At 36.5% G+C, this 20,179-nt stretch overlaps 1 protein-coding gene and 1 pseudogene across 5 annotated transcripts in view; one reads left to right on the top strand and one right to left on the bottom strand.

Annotated features, from left to right (window-relative positions):
* The window catches only part of TASP1 (taspase 1), a 283,764-nt gene that overhangs the window by 66,672 nt on the left and 196,913 nt on the right, over nucleotides 1-20,179 (top strand). For all 5 annotated transcript variants that reach the window (XM_044263461.1, XM_044263466.1, XM_044263465.1 and 2 more), the window contains one exon: nucleotides 15,956-16,062. In XM_044263461.1, coding sequence (XP_044119396.1) covers nucleotides 15,956-16,062 — 107 coding nt within the window. The remainder of the gene's footprint in view (nucleotides 1-15,955; nucleotides 16,063-20,179) is intronic.
* Nucleotides 2,329-3,915, bottom strand: LOC122916270 (annotated as a pseudogene).

Raw genomic sequence — 20,179 nt, 5'->3', positions numbered from 1 at the left:
CTTTGAAAAATGAAAAATGAGTTATAAATATATATGTGAATGTGTTTTATATGTCTATTTGAAAAATGAAATCATAGCTACTAATATTTATGCCTTAAAGACAAATATTGAAAACATATACTACTTGTTTTTTAAGTTAAATTTTAATTTTCTGTCATAGTTACCTATGACTATAAATAATCATGAAAATACGGGGAATCATTCAATCCAAGGAAACCAAGTTGTATTCAAAAGAAATGATTATAGGGACGCCTGGGTGGCTCAGTTGGTTAAGCAGCTGCCTTTGGCTCAGGTCATGATCCCAGTGTCCTGGGATCGAGTCCCGCATCGGGCTCCTTGCTCGTCAGGGAGCCTGCTTCTCCCTCTGCCTCTGCCTGCCTATAAGTCTGCCTGTGCTCGCTCTCTCTCCCTCTCTCTCTGAAAAATAAATAAGTAAAAAATAAAATCTTTAAAAAAAAAAAGAAATGATTATATATCATAGCAGGTATGTAATAAGGATCTTTTTTTTTTTAAGATTTTATTTATTTGACAGAGAGAGAAAGAGCGAGCGTGAGAGTGCAAGCACAAGCAGGGGGAATGGCAGGCAGAGGGAAAGGGAGAAGCAAGCTCCCCACTGAGCAGAGTGCCAGATGGGGGGCTCGATCACAGGACTCTGGGATCATGACCTGAGCCAAAGGCAGATGCTTAACCAACTGAGCCACCTAGGTGCCCTTAAGGATCAGTTTTTAATAACATTATATTCAAAATGAGGACTCATGTAGCTGAACATTGTAATATAAAGAGGCTGGAGGGAAGGGAAATATGTTCATGGTAGGCAAACTGGGAGTATGAGTTCTAATTCTCATAGTCCCTCCCACTGATTCTGCCTTAAAATCTCCCAGTGGAATTTAGGTAGAGTTCTTATGTCACACAGTCAAATCTGGTCATTTGATAGTTCCATTTTGTTTTTCCTTGGAGATATGCCACTTGGCACCTTCAAGTCTAGATTGGGTATTCAGTAAGCCTGGTGCATGACTCCCATCCCTGGTCTTTATCTCACCATCATATTGGATTTCCTTTTCATCTCTCCAATACCAAGTTCTCTGTTTCCTGAATCTCATGTATTTTTTTTCTCTCTTGTTTTATTCCCTTATTTGGTATATACAAGACTAGAAATTATTTTTCCTAGGTTTTGAAGAAATTGTTCTTATATTCTAGTTTTCAGTCTTGCTCTTATGCATTTTGATTCCCAGTTCTTTATGGTGTATTTTCATCTTTGGAAGGAAGCCTTAATTCCTGTGTTTTTAATATTACAATGAAGCATCTTAGAATGGGTCTTTTTTTATTCAGCGTGCCTGGTACTTACTGAGTACAGAGTACTAAGTACTTTTAATCTGGAAATTCATGTAGTTTAATTTTGAGGAACTTAAAAAAATTTTGTATATTAATCTCTTCCTTATCTTTATTTTATTTTTATAATTTTTGTGAATTGGATGTTGGATCTTATGCTCCAATCCCTTGTATCTTTTTCAAAAATTATTTTTTCTCCTTTTTGAAATCTCTCTTGTCCTACTGTCTCAGAAATGTCTTCAGTTTTATCTCCTAAACCTTCTACTACTTCTTTTTTTTTTTTTTTTTAAAGATTTATTTATTTATTTGTCGGAGGAAGAGAGAGCAGTGTGTATTAACAGGGGAGTGGCCGGCTAGAGGGAGAAGCAGGCTTCCTGCTGAGCAAGGAGCCTGATGTGGGACTTGGTCCCAGGACCCTGGGATCATGACCTGAGCCCAAGGCAGATGCTTAACTGACTGAGCCATCCAGGCATCCCTACATCTTCTACTTCTGATGAATTTGTAATTTTGGCTTTTATTTGTTTTAATTTCTAGGGATTCATCTATGACTAATACATTTATTTATTTTACAAAAAAGAAAAGTATTGACCTAGGTGAATTTGAGGAGAGATTGTAAATATTATTTAATTAAAAAAATTTAAATGCTATCCTATTTGGGCACTTGTCTAATCCTCAGTCAAGTTTAGCTTGGATACTGGTACTTAATGGTGTTCTTTAAACTTGATTACCTTTTTTTTTTTAAGTAAAGAAAAGGGTGGAATTTAATCTTTATTTGCAGGACACTGCAAGAGAGGAGATTCCACTTAGAAATAAGAAACCCACTGAGAGGAGGAGCTTCATAAAGTTTGTACAATTTGGAACAGGTCAAGTAGAGTTTTGTTGTAAAAAGTGCTATAATAACAAAACCCATTTAAAAAGAGTTTTTAGTAGAGAAACAGTAAGACAAACTTCTACCAAACAGAGCACACCACAAACAACTTTCTGCCTCAGCTGTATAAGCTAAAAGTTAAAGGTCCCTGAAATGCCATCCTGAACCTGGAATGTATATCCTTCAGAAGTAGTTTCTGGCACAACATTCTGATCTTCTTTTCCTCTACAGAGAAATACTTCTCAATCAAGTTTAATGAAGCTTTGTATACAGACTCATTTTCATGGTTTTGTAGAGCCTCGATTTTGTCCAAACCTCCACGTTCTTCAATCATTATACTAAGTTTCTCAGTTTCACCTAGTTTCTCAGCAGTCTGAAAGATGTTTGAAATGGCATCCAGAATAACCATAATAATTTTGGTATCCTTTGCAGTTAAGAGGTTCATCAGTGGTTCTATTATGCCACAATGAACGAGGTATACAATCTGTTCAACTGTCCCACCTCTTGTATAGTTGGTCACAGCCCAGACAGCTTCCCTTTGTGTCTTAAAGTCTGCCTTAGAGAGAACACCAACGAAGAATGGTACTAATCCATGATTCACAACTTACTGTATCTGGTTCTGGCAGCCAGCTGTGATGTTTGACGTTGTCCACGTGGCTTCCTTCTGAATATTAGTTTTGGGGTTCGTTAGCACGCTGGGAAAGACAGCAAGTGCTCCTGCATCTATCACAACCTGAGTCTGTTCATCTGTCCCAGTGACAATATTAACTATGGCTCTTAGTGCAGGAGTCACAATGGGCAATTCAGTAGCTCTTGGAAGCTTCACAAGCTGGGGCACAACACCTGTTTCCACAGCCATTTCAATCTATTCATTTGGACGATCAGTAAGGTAGGAGATGGCCCAGCAGGTATCTGCCAAGACTTTTGGAACATTGTGATGCAGCAGACAAACTAAGGTAGGAAGAATCTGCTCAACAGCATCTAACGGGGGTGCAGGATTCTTGTTGCGACAAAGATTTGAAAGTGTCCACGTAAAGTTTTGTAAGTAGCCACATGTTAATGATGACATATCAGTAACCACAGGAGAGACAAAAGCGGATCAACTGCACCATACTTGATAACCAAGTCTTGAAAAACTGAACCGTCACTTGCAATGTTTCCTAGAGCCCATACAGCTTGTTCACTGATGTGGGCATGGGAAGATGCCAATAGAGAAATGAATGCTGGCCTAGCACCTCCATCTACCACAAACTTGGTCTGTTCTGATGTCCCCAAAACAGTGTTAGTGAGAGCCCAAGCAGATTCAAACTGAATGGGACTACAATCAGTTCTGCCCAAGAAGGACACAAATTTTGGAACCAATCCAGCCCAGATTATGTTGTCTATGGGGGGCTGCTTTTCCCTAGAAAGCAGTTTCCTAGCAGCTTGAGTAGCCTGGAGCTGGCTTTCCAAACTGTTGCTATTTATGCCTTTGACAAAGTCATCAACAGACCAATTTACAGTGCCCGGTTGTTGCGATTTTCCTGCAGTGGAGAGGTAGCATCATGGGGAAACGAGCTTATGTTTCCCCTTTTCAGCATTGGGTCATCCTTCTTAGCTTTCCTCAGCTCCACATTAACTTCTATTCAACACCGCCTCATTTCTGTACTGTCTTTCCCCTTGTTCTTGAATCTGTTAAGGCGGGCAACTGGTGAATTAGCATTCTCATTGGTGGGCATGGTTATGAGACGAAGGGAGAAAGGTGGCTGGCTCAGGCTTCCATGGGAGGCGGTCCGGGATGTGCAGACTGCAGGTCAGCTGTCCTCAAAATGTCCATCACGGATCACCCCAAAGACGGTGTGGCTTGTGCAGCTGGCCGGTGCGATTTTTTAAACTTGATTACCTTTGTGGTTTGGGCAGGTGTCATTGGTAGGTTTTTATCCCTTTTCAGTGTTCCAGAAGTTTTTAGAATGTCTTTCTCAGGTTTATTCTAAAATAGTCTTTGACATAGTTTCTCACATACTTAATATTTTATTCCCATATGTAGATGTGAATTTCTGCCTGGCATTATTCCTTTCAGCTTAGAGCAAACATTTCTGGTAATGTGGTAGGTGTAGTGGTGAAAAATCAGCTTGTTATCTGAAAAAAAACCTTTATTTTTGCCTTTACTTTTAAAGTATAATTTCTTGTCGAATACAGACTTCCACATGGTCAGATTTTTTTCTTTTAGCACCTTTTTTCCCTTTCTTTTATTGTGGTAAAATATATATATATATATATATATATATATATATATAACATAAAATTTACTATTTTAACAGTATTATGTATATAATTCAGTGGTTCTAAGTACATTCAGTGTTGTATAACTGTCATCATTGTGCATTTCCGTAACTTTTTTTTATCATCCCAAGCAGAAAGCTCTGTACCGGTTAAACAGTAACTACCCATTCCCCCTTCTCTCTAGACCCTTGGTAGCCTCTATTCTACTTTCTTTCTTATGACTTTGCCTATTCTAGGTAGCTCCTTGAAGTGGAATCATAGAGTGTTTGTCATAGCCTGGTTTTTAGGCTTTGTGAGAGTAAGTCTATTTCAGTTTTTTTCTTAAACTTAGAGTTAAACCTTAGTACTAGCCTGTGGTCTTTCTTCCCAAGATAAGTCCTTTCTAGGATTTTATTCAAAAGTCTCAACCTTGAAACTTTGTCTCTTCTACACAAAGTATTTCTCAAAATCTGCGTTAGCTATATGGTATATGTTTAAATATAAGTAAAGAGTAGATGGCAGACTGTGTTCTATCCTTTCAGTTTATGGGTGTGATTCTGCTACAAGGAATCCCATTTTCTTTTCTGTTGGCTGGATTCTGGTCTTACAGTTTTTCTGCCTTTGAGTAGGATACTTTGAAAGACAACATGATTGATAAAACATTTTGTGTACTAATTTTAGAATTTTATGATAACTGGTATGTGATATATCAGTACTTCACTCTTTAGTATGGCTAGTTAATGCTGTTTTAAGGTTTTTTTCCCTCCTTACACTTATTTATTTATTATTTCAAGTATTTTATTTTTATTTATTTTTTTATTATGTTCAGTTAGCCACTGTGGTACATCATTAGTTTTTGATGTAGTGTTCAGTGATTCATTAGTTGTGCATAACACCCAGTGGTCTGTTTTAAATTTTTAATTTTTAGATAGTTATAAATTCACATGCAGTTAAAAGAATTAATGTCGAGAGATCCCTGTGGATCCTTTGCTCAGTTTTCTCCAATGGTAATAATCTTGTAGAACTACAGTGTAATACTATGTTTGGAATATTGACGTTGATTTAGTCAAGATACAGAACACTTGTATCTTCACAAGAATAACCCAGTTTGCCTTTTTATAGTCATACGTACTCATCTCCATGCCTTCCTTAACCCCTGGCAGCCACTGATCTATTCTCCATTAGTATAATTTCGCTTTTTCAAGAATGTTATATGAATGGCATCATACAGTATATAACCTTTTAGGAACAAGCTTTTTAGTAACTCAGTGTAGTTCTCTGGAGAGTCATCCAGGTGGTTGTATTTATTAATAGCTTGTTCCATTCTATTGCTAAGTAACCCATGCTATGGGTCTGTCACTGTTTAACCATTTGCCCATTGAAAGATATCTGGATTGTTTCCAGTTTTGGGCCGTTATAAATAATTCTGCTATAAACATTTGTGTACATTTTTTTCTGTAATTCTTTTTGAATGTTTTGACCAAATACACATAACATAAAATTTATCATCTTAAACATTTTTTTAAAAAGATTTTATTTATTTATTTAACACAGAGAGAGAGAGAGAGAGAGATCACAAGGAGGCAGAGAGGCAGGCAGAGAGAGAGGGGGAAGCAGGCTCTCTGTTGAGCAAAGAGCCTGATGTGGGACTCGATCCCAGGACCCTGAGACCACGACCTGAGCTGAAGGCAGAGGCTTAACCCACTGAGCCACCCAGGTGCCCCTAAACATTTTTTAATGGTACAGTTCAGTGGCCTTAATTACACTCACATTTCTTTGCAACCATCACTACCATCCTTCTATAGAGCCCTTTATATCTTGCAAAACTAAAACTCTATACTTATTAAACAGTAATTCCCTCCACTTAGCCCCTGGCAATTTAGCTCCTGGCAACCACCATTCTGTTCTCCATCATTAAAATAAAAAAAAAATTAAAATAAAACTACTGCTGTAGTTACCTCATGTAAGTGGAACCATGCATTATCTGTCCCTTTATGACTGGCTTTTTTCACTTAGCATGATATCCTCAAGGTTCACACATGTTGTAGCATCTGTCAGAATTTCTTTTTAAGGCTGTGGGGCACATGGGTGGCTCAGTCAGTTAAGCATTCAACTCTTAATCTCAGCTCAGGTTTTTTTTTTTTTTTTTTTTTTAAAGATTTTATTTATTCATTTGAGAGAGAGAGACAATGAGAGAGAGCATGAGCGAGGAGAAGGTCAGAGAGCGAAGCCGACTCCCCATGGAGCTGGGAGCCGGATGTGGGACTCGATCCCGGGACTCCAGGATCACGCCGTGAGCCGAAGGCAGTCGTCCAACCAACTGCGCCACCCAGGCGTCCCTCAGCTCAGGTTTTGATCTCAGGGTCGTGAGTTCAAGCCCTACATTGGGCTCCACACCCAGTGTGGAGACTAGTTTAAAAAAAAAAAAAAATTCTTTTTAAGGCTGAAAAATATTCCACAGTATATATACCACATTTTGTTTATCCATTTACCTCTTGATGGATACTTAGGTTGCTGCCAACCTTTGGCCACTGTATAATGTTGCTGTGAACACGGATGTACAAATATCTGTTAGAATCCCTACTTTCAATCCTTTTGAGTACTGTGAAATAAAATTACTGGATTTTGTTAATTCTGTTTTCAGTTTGCAGAAGGACTACCATTGGCAAGACCATTTTAAATTTCCAGTAGTAGTGTACAAGGGTTCCAGTTTCTCCGTATCCCTACCAACACTTGCAACCTATTTATTTTCTGTAAATAACAATCATTCTAATGGGTGTGAAGTAGCATTTAATTGTGGTTTTGGTTTGTATTCCCTAATGATTATGATGTTAAACATTTCTCATGTGCTTATCGGCCATTTGTATATCTCCTTAAAATTTTCCCAAAGGGAAAAAGAGAAAAGTTGAAGGTGGGGAAAAAGCTCCAACCTTTTAAATTCCCTGGAAGTCAATTCATCTCGAGAGGGAGGGCATTGCAACAATGGCTGCCCGCCTCTGTATCTGCACCTGTGACCAATACCAGCAAGAAGCAATCAGAGTACATATCCTAGTATTTGGAGGACAGGGTCTTTTTTGCCCAAGTTGGCACTCACAGGCTGTGTGCGGTCGAATCTAGGAATACATGCATGGTTGTCTGCCAGAAGGATGGGGATGGGGAATGGGTAGATGCTATTGCAGTAAGAGCTGAAATTTACCCTGACTAGTGACAGTTTACTTCAAGCCTTCATTTGAGAATTACAGCCTTAAATAAACTCCAGAGTTCCATAATATTTGCATTAAATTCTGGTAGACCAATTATTCTTTAGATGGGGCAATGGATTCCTGGCATTTCCTACTTGGCCATCTTCTCTCTAACTCCATCTTATTAGTTTTGTATTATATCATTCTGATTTAAAGATATTAATCCTTTCTCATAGCTATCTGCTTATACTTAAAAAATTTAAGTTATCATTACCTTTGCACATGTCTTTTGCCTTGTGGGCATTTTGAATCTTATATGATTGTATCAGCCAGCCATCATTTTAACAGATTCTGGCTTTGATAACATTTTATGGAAAATCTACTATTTTCAAATTAAAACCAGTTAAACTAAAAATTAAAATCTCTTTCAAAAAAACCCGATATAGGGGCGCCTGGGTGGCTCAGTGGGTTAAGCCGCTGCCTTTGGCTCAGGTCATGATCTCAGGGTCTTGGGATTGAGTCCCGCATCGGGCTCTCTGCTCGGCAGGGAGCCTGCTTCCTCCTTTCTCTCTCTGCCTGCCTCTCTGCCTGCTTGTAATCTTTCTCTGTCAAATAAATAAATAAAATCTTAAAAAAAAAAAAACCCGATATATATGCCTATATTGTTGTGTGATGGTTTTTTTGCCCCCCCTTCTTTTAGATTTTATATATTTAAATCATTAATACTTCAAGATTTCATTTTTATGTATAGCATGAGGTAGGAATCTAATTTATTTTTCCAAATAGATAACATTATGTCAAGACAGCTTATTGAATAACATATTTATTTACTACTGGTATTAAATATCACTGTTTTTCTCAAATTCCATTAGAATATACATGAATTTGTTTCTGAACTTGATGTTTAATTCCATTAACTTTTTCTTTTGTTTGTTTGTTTCATTTCTATGTCATTACTACAGTATTGTTTTGAGACTTTGTGATTAGTTTATTATTGGGTATTTTACAGTTTTGGCTGGTATTATAAATAATCTCTCCATTTTGCTTCTTTAACCCATTTATTGTGAACTCTTGTAGACATACCTCCTGTAGGTAGACAATTATGTTGGCATTCTAAAACACTTACAAGTTTTCTTGTACTTATATTCTGTATCAGTTGGCTTTCTCTAAATACATGCACTGTGGTAGAATTTCTGGATCAGTGTCTGCCTATCTTCATTTTTACCAGATGATGCCAAAGTATTTTTCAAAATGTTTTTTGCCAATAAATATAATTTTATTTCATATATGTATGTTTGTGTATATGTGCATATGTGTGTATATGCATATACACATATATTTGTGTAGCTTTATTACTAAACCCTTTTATTAATCCTAATAATCTATATGTAGATTCTCGTTGATTTCTAAATTCATAAGCATGTTATTTGTGAATAATGATAGTTTTATTTCTTTCTTTTGAATCTTTATACTTATTTTTCTTCCCTTTTTATTGCTGAAGTATCATCAGTACAATTTAATAGAAGCAATGATAATTGGACATATTTAAATGCATATAATGCTTTTGATTGAAAATTTATTTATATGTTATATTTAGGGAGCTTTGTTTTATAAGATTTAAAAATTATAAATGAATTTAATATTATATTTTTGTTTATTAAGAGGACATTAATTTTTTTAAAATTTAAATTCAGTTAGCCAACATATAGTACATCATTTGTTTCAGATGTAGTGTTCAGTGGTTCATCAGTTTCGTATAACACCCAGTGCTCATCATGTCATGTACCCTCCTTGATACCCATCACCCAGTTATCCCATCCCCCCATCCACCTCCCTTTCCGCAATCCTCAGTTTGTTTCCCAAAGTCAAGAGTCTCTCATGGTTTGTCTCCCTCTCTGATTTCTTCCCATTCAGTTTTCCCTTACTTCCCCTATGATTCTCTGTGCTATTTCTTATATTCCACATATGAGTGAAGCCATATAATTGTCTTTCTCTGCTTGACTTATTTCTCTTAGCATAATACCCTTTAGTTCCATCCATGTTGATGTAAATGATAGGTATTCATCCTTTCTGATGGCTGAGTAATATTCCATTATATGTATGAACCACATCTTCTTTATCCATTCATCTGTTAAAGGATATCTAGGCTCCTCCCACAGTTTGGCTATTGTGGACATTGCTGCTATGAACATTGGGGTTCAGTATCCCTTCTCACTATGTCTGTATCTTTGGGGTAAATAGCAAGTAGTGCATTTACTGGGTGATAGGGTAGCTCTATTTTTAACTTCTTGAGGAACCTCCATACTGTTTTCCAGAATGGTTGTACTAGGTTGCATTTGCACCAACAGTGTAAGAGGTTTCCCCTTTCTCTACATCCTTGCCAACATTTGTTGTTTCCTGTCTTGTTAATTTTTGCCATTCTAACTGGTGTAAGGTAGTATCTCATTGTGGTTTGATTTGTATTTCCCTGAGCCAAGTGATGTGGAGCATTTTTCATGTGTTAGCCATTTGTATGTCTTCTTTGGAGAAAAGGAGGACATTAATTTGTTAGTCTAATGAATTATGTTGATTTTTTAAATGTTAAAACAACTTATATTTCTTGTATTTATCACATACTGTTTTATGAAAGAACTTAATTTTTGTTTTCTTTTGGTTTAGTTGCCATTTATTTACTTGGATATGTTAACAGCCCCACAAAAAACTTTGGTTCATTGACCTTTTTATTTTAAAGAATTAGCACTCCAAATCTAGTAATGCTTGCTGCCTTGAAGTCTACTTGTTTGATACTAAAATAACTGTAGGGGTGCCTGGGTGGCTCAATCAATTAAGCATCTGACTCTTGATTTTGGCTCAGGTCATGATCTCAGGGTCATGAGATTGAGCCCCTCATTGGCTCCATACTGGATATAGGGACTGCTTAAGATTCTCTCTTTCCCTTTCCCTTTCCATTTCCCTCTCCCCGCTCCACTTACACTCTCTTTCTCTCAAAAAAAAAAAAAAAAAAAAAAAAGAAAAAAAGAAATAAAAAGAATAACCGTAATAGCTTCCTTTGGTTAGTGTTTGCATGTATATCTTTCTTTTTGTTTTCAGTCTTTCTGTGTATTCTTATATTTAAGATGTTTCTCTTAGAAGCAGCACATACATATAAATATTTTTTGGGTGATCTTTGTATTTTAATTGGTTCATTTAGTCCATTTATGTTTCATTCAGTTACTCATATATTTGGATTTGAATTTGCTCTTTTATTCTTTGTTTCTTATTTGTCCCACATGGTGGGACATTGTCCCCCATATGCTTCCTTCTATATCTCATTTCTTGCCTTCTTTAGTATTATTTTCTAGCATTACATTTTCTTTTTTATTAATATGTTTGTATTTTCTTTTTTTTTCCCCCACAGAGAGAGAGTGAGAGAGAGAGAGCAAGGGGAGGGGCAGAGGGTGAGGGAGAGAGTATCTCAAGGGGGTTGCACACCTAACACAGAGCCTGAAACAGAGCTTGATCTCACAACCCTGGGATCCTGACCTGAGTCGAAATCAAGAGTCAAACACTTACCTGACTGGGGCACCCAGGCACCCTGTGTTGACTTCTTTTACCATTCTCTTTGAATTAACCTAGAAATTTCAACATACATAATTGACTTATGCAAGTCTATTAGAAGGTAGTACTTTTTATCACTTCTCAGACAATTCAAGGACTATAGAGTACTTGAATGAACTACATTTAACATCTTCCCAATTTTTGTGTTTATATTTTAAAACTCAGTATGCATTTAAAACAGTGGGAAACATTATTATTTTAAAACAGTCAATTTTCATTTAGATTTGCCCATTTACTTTTTCCTTTGCATTTAATCCCCTCCACTTCTTTTTTTCTTTCGGCTTCCACTTTTTGTTATTTTCTCTGTTTCTGAAAAACACCCTTTAGTATTTTCATTAGTACAGGTCTTGTTGGTGATGAATTTGCTCATTCTTGTTTATATAAAACAATTCTTATTTTCCCTTCATTTTTGAAGGATATTTTCACTGAATATAGTGTTCTGAATCAGGACATATTTCTTTTCAGCACATTGTTAGTAATTAGTCTATTGTCTCAGGCTTCCTTTTTTTGTTGTTGAAAAGACGGCTGTCATTTTAACTGTCACTTATTTGAAGGTAACCTGTTTTCCCTTTTGCTATTTTTAGATTTTTCTATTTCATTGTTCATATTCTATTTTACTTAATGTATCTTGTTATGGTCTTTTATGATTTTAATTTATGGATATTGTTTACAATTTATAAATCTGTAGATTAGTGGCTTTTATAATTTTGGAAAAATCTTATTCAATTTTTTACTTATTTTTTATTTTTTGTTATTTTATTTTTGGGAAGATTTTTATTTATTTATTTGTCAGAGAGAGAGAGAAAGAGCAGAAGCATTGGGGAGCGGCAGGCAGAGGGAGAAGTACGCTCCCTGCCAAGCAAGGGAGCCTGATGTGGGACTTGATCCCGGGACCCTGGGATCATGACCTGAGCTGCAGGCAGACACTTAACCAACTGAGCCACACAGGAGTCCTTCTTAATCAGTTTTTTAAAACATTACCTATATCCTATTCTTTTACTTTCACCTTTGAAATTCTGATTAAACACAATATTAGACCTTTTCACATTATCTACCCTATTTCTTAATGTTTCTTCTGTGTTTTCTATCATTTTATCTCTTTTATTTTATTTTTTGAATATTTTAAAATTTATCATATAATGTATTCTTTGTTTCAGGGTACAGTTCTGTGATTCATCAGTCTTACACAATATCCTGTGCTTATCACAACACATACCGTCCCCAGTGTCCATCACCCAGCCATCTCATCCCCCCACCTTTCTCCCCTCCAGCAACCCTCAGTTTGTAACCTAAGTTTAAGAGTCTCTTATGGCTTGTGTCCCTTTCTGGTTTCACTTTGTTTCATTGTTTCCTCTCTTCCCCTATGATCCTCTGCCTTGTTTTGTAAATTCTGCGTATAGTAAGATCATATGATAATTTTCTTTCTCTGATTGTCTTACTTCACTTATCATAATACCTCTAGTTCCATTTAATCTCCTTTAGCTACATTCTGGCTAACTTTTTTCTGATTAGTCTTCTAATTTACCAGCTCTTTTTTCTCTATCCTATCAGCTACCAAACATGTACACTGAGGTCTTCCTTTTGGTTATTTATCTTTTCATTTCTAGAACTTCTGTTTTTTGTTTTTTTTTTTAAAAGATTTTATTTATTTGTCAGAGAGAGAGAGGGAGAGAGAGCGAGCACAGGCAGACAGAGTGGCAGGCAGAGGCAGAGGGAGAAGCAGGCTCCCCGCCGAGCAAGGAGCCCGATATGGGACTCGATCCCACGACGCCGGGACCATGACCCGAGCCGAAGGCAGCTGCTTAACCAACTGAGCCACCTTAAGAGTCTGGTTTCTTTTAGTTTACGGTATGAATTGTAGATGTTTTTCATGTTTTTAAAATCTCTTTTAATCATTAGAAGTGTACTTGTTTCATATTTATGCCTGATAACTCTGGTATCTGAGATCCAAATTAGAATATTTTTCCTGCATGTTCTCATTTATGGTGCCCCATTTTTTTTTTTTTTTGTGCCTAATTATCTTTGACTGTGTGCTTATCATGGCCCTTGAATAATTATTTGTGTAGTTTCACCGTGGCCTAGGATGGAGGCATTTTTGTTTAGATACTATTTTTTGCATTTATTTTTGCCAGTTGTATGTGCACTGTTTTGCCAGTTGTATGTGCACTGTTTATGAAAAACACTCTTCTGTCCTTTACTCTCATACTGCTGTCATACTCAGAACTCTCTACCTCGGGGCACTTCAGTAGCTCAGTTGGTTAAGTATCTGCCTTTGGTTCAGGTCATCATCTTGGGGCCCTGGGATCGAGCCCCTTGTCAGGCTCCTGCTCCAGGCTCTCTGCTTCTCCCTCTGCCCCGCCCCCCACTTGTGTGCATGCTCTCTCTCAAATAAATTAAAATACAAATAAACAAACAAACAATAAAAACACCTCTCTAACACCGCTTTTGACACCAGATGTGTGGGTTTCTACACCAAGCATTTCTTTGACGCCAACTGGGTGTCCTACAATTCAGTTCAATACTGACTCCAGCTGGAGTTAGAATTTGTCTCATAAATCTGCCACCTCCTCTTTAGATACCGGTTGAAAGTCTAGGTTGTCACTTGTGCTTCTGACCAACTGGCTATAAATCAGAGGTTCCCGTGACCCCATTCTTGGGTTCAGTTAACTTGTATCATCCTCCTGACATGTATGCTTAGCTACCTGGGAACTCCCCAGACCTTGTACTTTTGGAATTTTTGTGGAGGTTTCATCATGTAGGCATGCATACTCTTTAGCTCAATTGCCAGTACTTCCCTCCTTCCCAGTGGATGGGGATTCGGCTGAAAATTTCAAGCTTTTAATCATGGTTTAGTCTTTCTGGTGACTAGTCTTCATGTTGATGCTATCTGGGAGCCCACTAAGAGAGTTGCCTCATTAAAGCAAAAGACATTCGTATCAACCAAGGAATGCCAAGGGATTTAGGAGCTCTGTTGGAAACTGGGGTCAAAGACCAAACAGTAGAAAAAAAGATGGTCCTAGTGCTGTTATAATTTAGGAAATTACAAGGATTTTAAGAGATCTTTCCTAGGAACTAAAGGTAGAGACAAATATATATATTTTCTATTATTTTACACACCATTAATCAGAATCTACTTAAACTTAATTTGAAGTTTAACATTCCCTGACCCACCCAGACTACGTGTTTGCAAATCTCTTTGCAAGTGCTCCAGTCAACTCTGGACTTCTCAGGGGTATTTTTTTTTCTTTCTAAGTCCTCTTATCCCTACCCTTTTCCTCCTTCTCATTCTTTTCCCCTCTAGAGCCAAGACAGTCTTGCTCAATGTACTTGGTGTTGAGCTAGAAGGTAGGAGTGGACTGAGTGGACTTGCATAGTTCTGAATCAGCTCTATTATGGGAGCATTAACTCTTTCAGTCCCCAGCATTTTGTGGGAAGTGTGTCTTATGAAACTCCCACCTCTGATGGGCTCTGGGCTTGACTTATGTCTCTCTTTGATGCCATTTAACCGAACTCATGTGTGCTAGTGTTGGCAAATGCTCGTAGTGCAATAATAACGGCATTAGTCCTTGGTTTACCCCAGAATTTAGCTTGGTACTTTTTATAAGGGTTCTAATGTTTTTAAGATGATATTTCTTAATATTTTATCAAACATTTTTAGTAAATTAAGTAGGAGAATTACTCTGAATAATTTAGTCTGCCACAATCAGAAAACTCTATCTCTTTAGCATTGTATTCTAGTTTATAATTTCTCTTTTATCAGCTGAATCTAATTGGCTGTTGAAATCTATACGTCAAGTTTAAAATTTTTAATTATTATATTTCTTATCTTTAGAAGCTCCATTTTTCTTAAGTCTACCCGGTCATTTTATCATTTTTTATGCCTTAATTATATTTTCAATATATTTTTTCTTAATTTCTCTGAGGATAAACATGTTTTACATTCTATATCTGATTATTTCATTATTTGAGGCCATTATAGGTCATGTTATCCTTTCTTATATTTGGCTGGCTTTTAGTTTGTTATTTTTGGTGGTTCATTTCTCATGTATTTTGTAATTTTTTTTTTAAACTATGGGCGCATGTTAATTGGAACTTGGGAATTCTCTGAGGTCTGGTAAGTTAAGATGTGTTTTTCCAGGCAGTATTTGCATTTGTTTTTGATGGGTTTTTAAAGCTCTGCAACACCAAGATCACTTGTGTGTGTGTATGTGTTCTCAGACCACACAGATAATAAGAATTCTTTAAATTTGTCTGAATGTACTTTTTATTCATGAATTTTCTAGTGAGACTTTCCCTCCTTTACATTTATAGCCACAGCTGAAACTTGCAGGTTTCCTGTTTCTAGTTTTTCCCTTTCACTGGGCATGTTACTCCTTGAGATTCCTTACTTTTTTTTGTGGAAAATCTCTAGTATGTTTTCTCATGCTGTATTGCCTCTAGATTTCATTCCTTGTCCTTTATGCACAGAGACCTTTAAAACCAAAGTTGGCAGTAGCATGCATTAACAGATACCACTGGGTGCCATCTACCTTCAGGACTGATTTGCCTATCTGGATTTAACATTTTTCTTACTTCTTTAACCTTAAGTTATTTCTCTTATTCCCAATCACTTCAGTGTACATTGGAAAAACTTTTTTTAACCCTTTTTTCATCGTTCTTAAGAAAGGCTCTTCAGGATATCTCATTACTTCATTACCCTAATATTTCTCAAATGTTGTTTTTAATGTTTCTTTTATAGGATTCAGTTTAGCTGCATTTAAAAGGAACAAGAGGAAACTAGAGCTGGCAGAAAGAGTGGAAACAGATTTCATTCAACTAAAGAAAAGAAGACAATCAAGTGAAAAGGTCAGGAGGTGTTTGAAATATTAACCATTAATGTATCATAATGATATCTATAATCTGTGTTTAGACACATCAGCTTTAGAATAGTACTTTCCAGTAGAAATACAATGCATGCCACATATGTACTGTTAAGTTTTCTAGTAGTTACATTTAAAAGAGTAAGAAGAAACAGGTGAAATTAATTTTAATAATTATTTTGTTTAAACCAGTGAATCCAAAATATCCCTTCAGAAATATAACCAGTGGAAAAATTATCTGTGAGCTGTTGAGCTTTCTTTTTCATTTAAAAAAAATTATTATTTTTTTATAAACATATAATTTATTATTAGCCCCAGGGGCACGGGTCTGTGAATCGGCAGGTTTACACACTTCACAGCACTCACCATAGCACATACCCTTCCCAATGTCCATAACCCCACTACCCTCTCCCTACACCCTTCCCCCTGGCCACCTTCAGTTTGTTTTGTGACATTAAGAGTCTCTTTTGGTTTCTCCCTCCCGATCCCATCTTGTTTCATTTATTCTTTTCCTACCCTCTTAACCCCCCCTCACCCCCATTGCATCTCCACTTTCTCATATCAGGGAGATCATATGATAGTTGTCTTTCTCTGATTGACTTATTTCGCTAAGCATAATACCCTCTAGTTCCATCCACGTCGTTGCAAATGGCAAGATTTCATTTCTTTTGATGGCTGCATAGTATTCTATTGTATATATGTACCACATCTTCTTTATCCATTCATCTGTTGATGGGATATCTAGGTTCTTTCCATAGTTTGGCTATTGCTGCTATGAACATTTGGGTGCATGTGCCCCTTCGGATCACTACGTTTGTATCTTTAGGGTAAATACCCAGTAGTGCAATTGCTGGGTCATAAGGTAGCTCTATTTTCAACTTTTTGAGGAACCTCTGTGCTGTTTTCCAGAGTGGTTGCACCAGCTTGCATTTCCCACCAACAGTGTAGGAGGGTTCCCCTTTTTTTTTTCATTTTTTAATTAAATCTTCAAAACTGGTATATATTTTATATTTAACATCTCAATTATGGCACTAAGTTTTCATTGGAAATATTTGGTTTGTACTTAAATTTAACAAAATTAACAGTTGAAAAAGTAGGTTTACATAAGTTTATTCTGAACATACTGAAAACTTTCTAATGATTAAATATGTTTTAAAATTAAAATTAGTTAACATTTAATGAAATTAAAAATTCAGTTTCTCATATGCTCTTGCCACATTTTAAGTGCTCAGTAGGTACATGTGACTACTGTTTTGGTTCTTGTAGCTCTGGATAGTGATTCTTAACATGACTATTTAGAGAGTAGAGTGTGTTTATAAGGAAATGTGTATATTGAATTCATGTAGATTTATTTTTACATTCTAATTACATGTCTCTGTTTCTTAGTCTTTTATATTCTTTGTTTGCATTTTGCACATCAGTGTGCTGTCATGAGTCCATGTGTTGCACATCTTAGGTGTTTTGAGGGCTAGAGAGAAGTTGAAAACCACAACATTCTTGCTTAGCCTATGGCTTGGGGTTTGTTAGCACCCAATTCATGATGGGTGTCTCATATTACAGGCATTTGATGTACTTTGACATCTCATTAATGTTCTTTATTGGTTATTCCTTTTATGATTGCTTATATACTGTTTATGCTTTCTGTCATAGTTTTATTTACTCTATATAAATGCATAATAAGTTATCTTTCATAGTGATCTATATTTTCCCAGTATGTTGCTACAAGGAACAATTAATCAAATTTTTTTGGTCTAAATCTTTTCATTTTCTGCCAGAAAGGAGTAGGAAATTAGCATGTGAATGAACAAATTAGTAGGTAGGTCTTGGTGAAAGTGGATAGTAGTGTGGTTCCATTTCTTGGGTTTCTATACCCCATGTGATATCTGAGCGAGCAAATTTAAGACTTTTGACCTTTTAAAAAACTGGTAAAATTTGCATGTAGTGAGTAATTTAGTCATTTTTATTAATGTGTATACCTATGCAACTCACATACCTGTCAAGAAGTAGAACATTCCCAGTTCTTTTTGTGCTTCCTTCCAACCAGTCTTGACCCTCCACTGGTAACTGCTGCTCTGATTTTTCTCACCATAGATGTTTTGTATTTTTTTAAAACTTTATATAGTTGAAATCATAAAAAGGTACTGTTTTCTTTTTGGTTGATTTTGCAAAGTACCTTTGAGACAGTGGCTCATTCTTTTTTAATGTATCGAGTGATTAATATTTCCTAGTGTGAATATACTGTAATTTGTTTTTCTGTTCTCTTATTGATAGACATTTGGTTTGTTTCCAGATTTTAACTACTGTGAATAAAGCTGTTCTGAACATTCTTTTTTTTTAAGATTTTTAAAATTTATTTATTTGACACACAGAAAGAGTGCAGGCAGGGGAAGCGGTAGGCAGAGGGAGAGGGAGAAGTAGGCTCCCTACTGAGCAAGGAGTCCAGCATGGGGCTCCATCCCAGGACCCTGGGATCATGACCTGAACTAAAGGCAGACGCTTAACCCACTGAGCCACCCAGGTGCCCCTACTCTGAATGTTCTTATATATGAGTTTAGGATTTTTTTTTTTTTTGACATGAGTTTAGGATTTTTATGCAGTTGATCTCATAGAGAATATATTTAGCTAGTCTTATTCAGAAGATTATTAAGCAGTTACTCTTGCTACGGAGCTGGGTAGTAAGAAAAACAATGGTGAACAAGGTGGAAGAAATTCATGCAATAATGAAACTCTACATTTTAGTGGAAAGAAACAGAAACATACAAGTATATAATTAAGTAAGCTAGTTACCATGTTTGGTAACTGTTAGGAAGGAAAACACTGCCCTTAAGATGATATGATACAGAGTAACTTGGATGTGAGTCACAAGAGCCTCAAAGGAAGACTCTTTGAGCTAGAGTCATCATGATAGGTCTCTCTGAGGACGTAATCATTGAAAAATGAGATGTGAATTTTATGAAGAGTCAGAGAACTCATTCCAGGCATAATGAACTGCATATGCAGTGGAGGGAATGGAGAAGCACGTCAGTGTGCCTAAAGCAGAGTGCAAGGGGAGAATGGTATGAAATGGAGCTGGGGACGTAGCTGGGTGCTGGCTCCATTAGGATCTGGTAGATTATGGCAGGGAGTTTCCATTTTATTTCATGAATAATGAGTAGCCATGGAAAAGTTGAAAGTAGAGAAATGATGCCATCTCATTCACATTTACAGCATTCTCTTGGGCTGTTTTGTGTCATGCGAGGGTGGGGCAAGAGAAGAAGTGAGGGGACTAGTTAGGAAGTTATTACAGTTGGGAGATGTTGACAACAGGGACTGATAGGGATGACATTGGAGAGAAGTAACTGTATCACGGACATCTTTTGAGAGTTCCTAGAAAGATAGGCATTTTTGCTGTCTTAGATACTGGTAAGGAAGAGAGAAGAATGAAAGGTTTTAGCTTCAGTGACTGAGTATTGCCGTTTACTGAGGTAAGGAGGCCTGGAGGAGGCATGGCTTCATGGTGATAGATGTAAGAAGTGGAAATTTGGCTCATTTCCCCTTAATGGACTCAGATTAACCAATACTTTCCAATTTCACCATAAGACACATTACCTGATGCCAACAGCACCCTAAACGCCCTAAGGCTCATAGAACATCATTTAGTGTACCATGCTACTCTGCTCCTTTCAGTTGAATTATATGCCACCAAGAACCCCGTTATGTTTGTTATTATTACTGTAATTATATAAATCATTAAGTGTCATGTAAACTGATGAATACTGAGTTTAAAAAAGAGAGTTGTGGGTTTGTAAGGTAAGATTGTTGTTTGTTTGAGAGCTAACTTGAAAAAATAAAGTTGGTTCATAAAAAATTGCCATAGAATTAAGTATAGACATGCCAGCCGTAAAAGAGAAAAATCATAAAAATCTAAAAGCATTCTGGGTGTGTTGTTACTGTCTTTATGTTCTTGTTCTATTTTAGATAAAATGAAACTTGAAATCCTAGGACAGTTCAGTGTATTATAGTTTATATAAGAAAGATGATATGGAACATTTAGTTGTGGGCCTACATTCAAAGAAAAGGCTTTGGTCTTATATAAAAAGATTGGCTAATGAATGAACCTTTGT

The sequence above is a fragment of the Neovison vison genome, chromosome 8 (assembly GCF_020171115.1).
Source record: "Neovison vison isolate M4711 chromosome 8, ASM_NN_V1, whole genome shotgun sequence".
NCBI classification, from domain to species: Eukaryota; Metazoa; Chordata; class Mammalia; order Carnivora; family Mustelidae; genus Neogale; species Neogale vison.
This window is presented reverse-complemented; position numbering and strand designations above follow the sequence as displayed.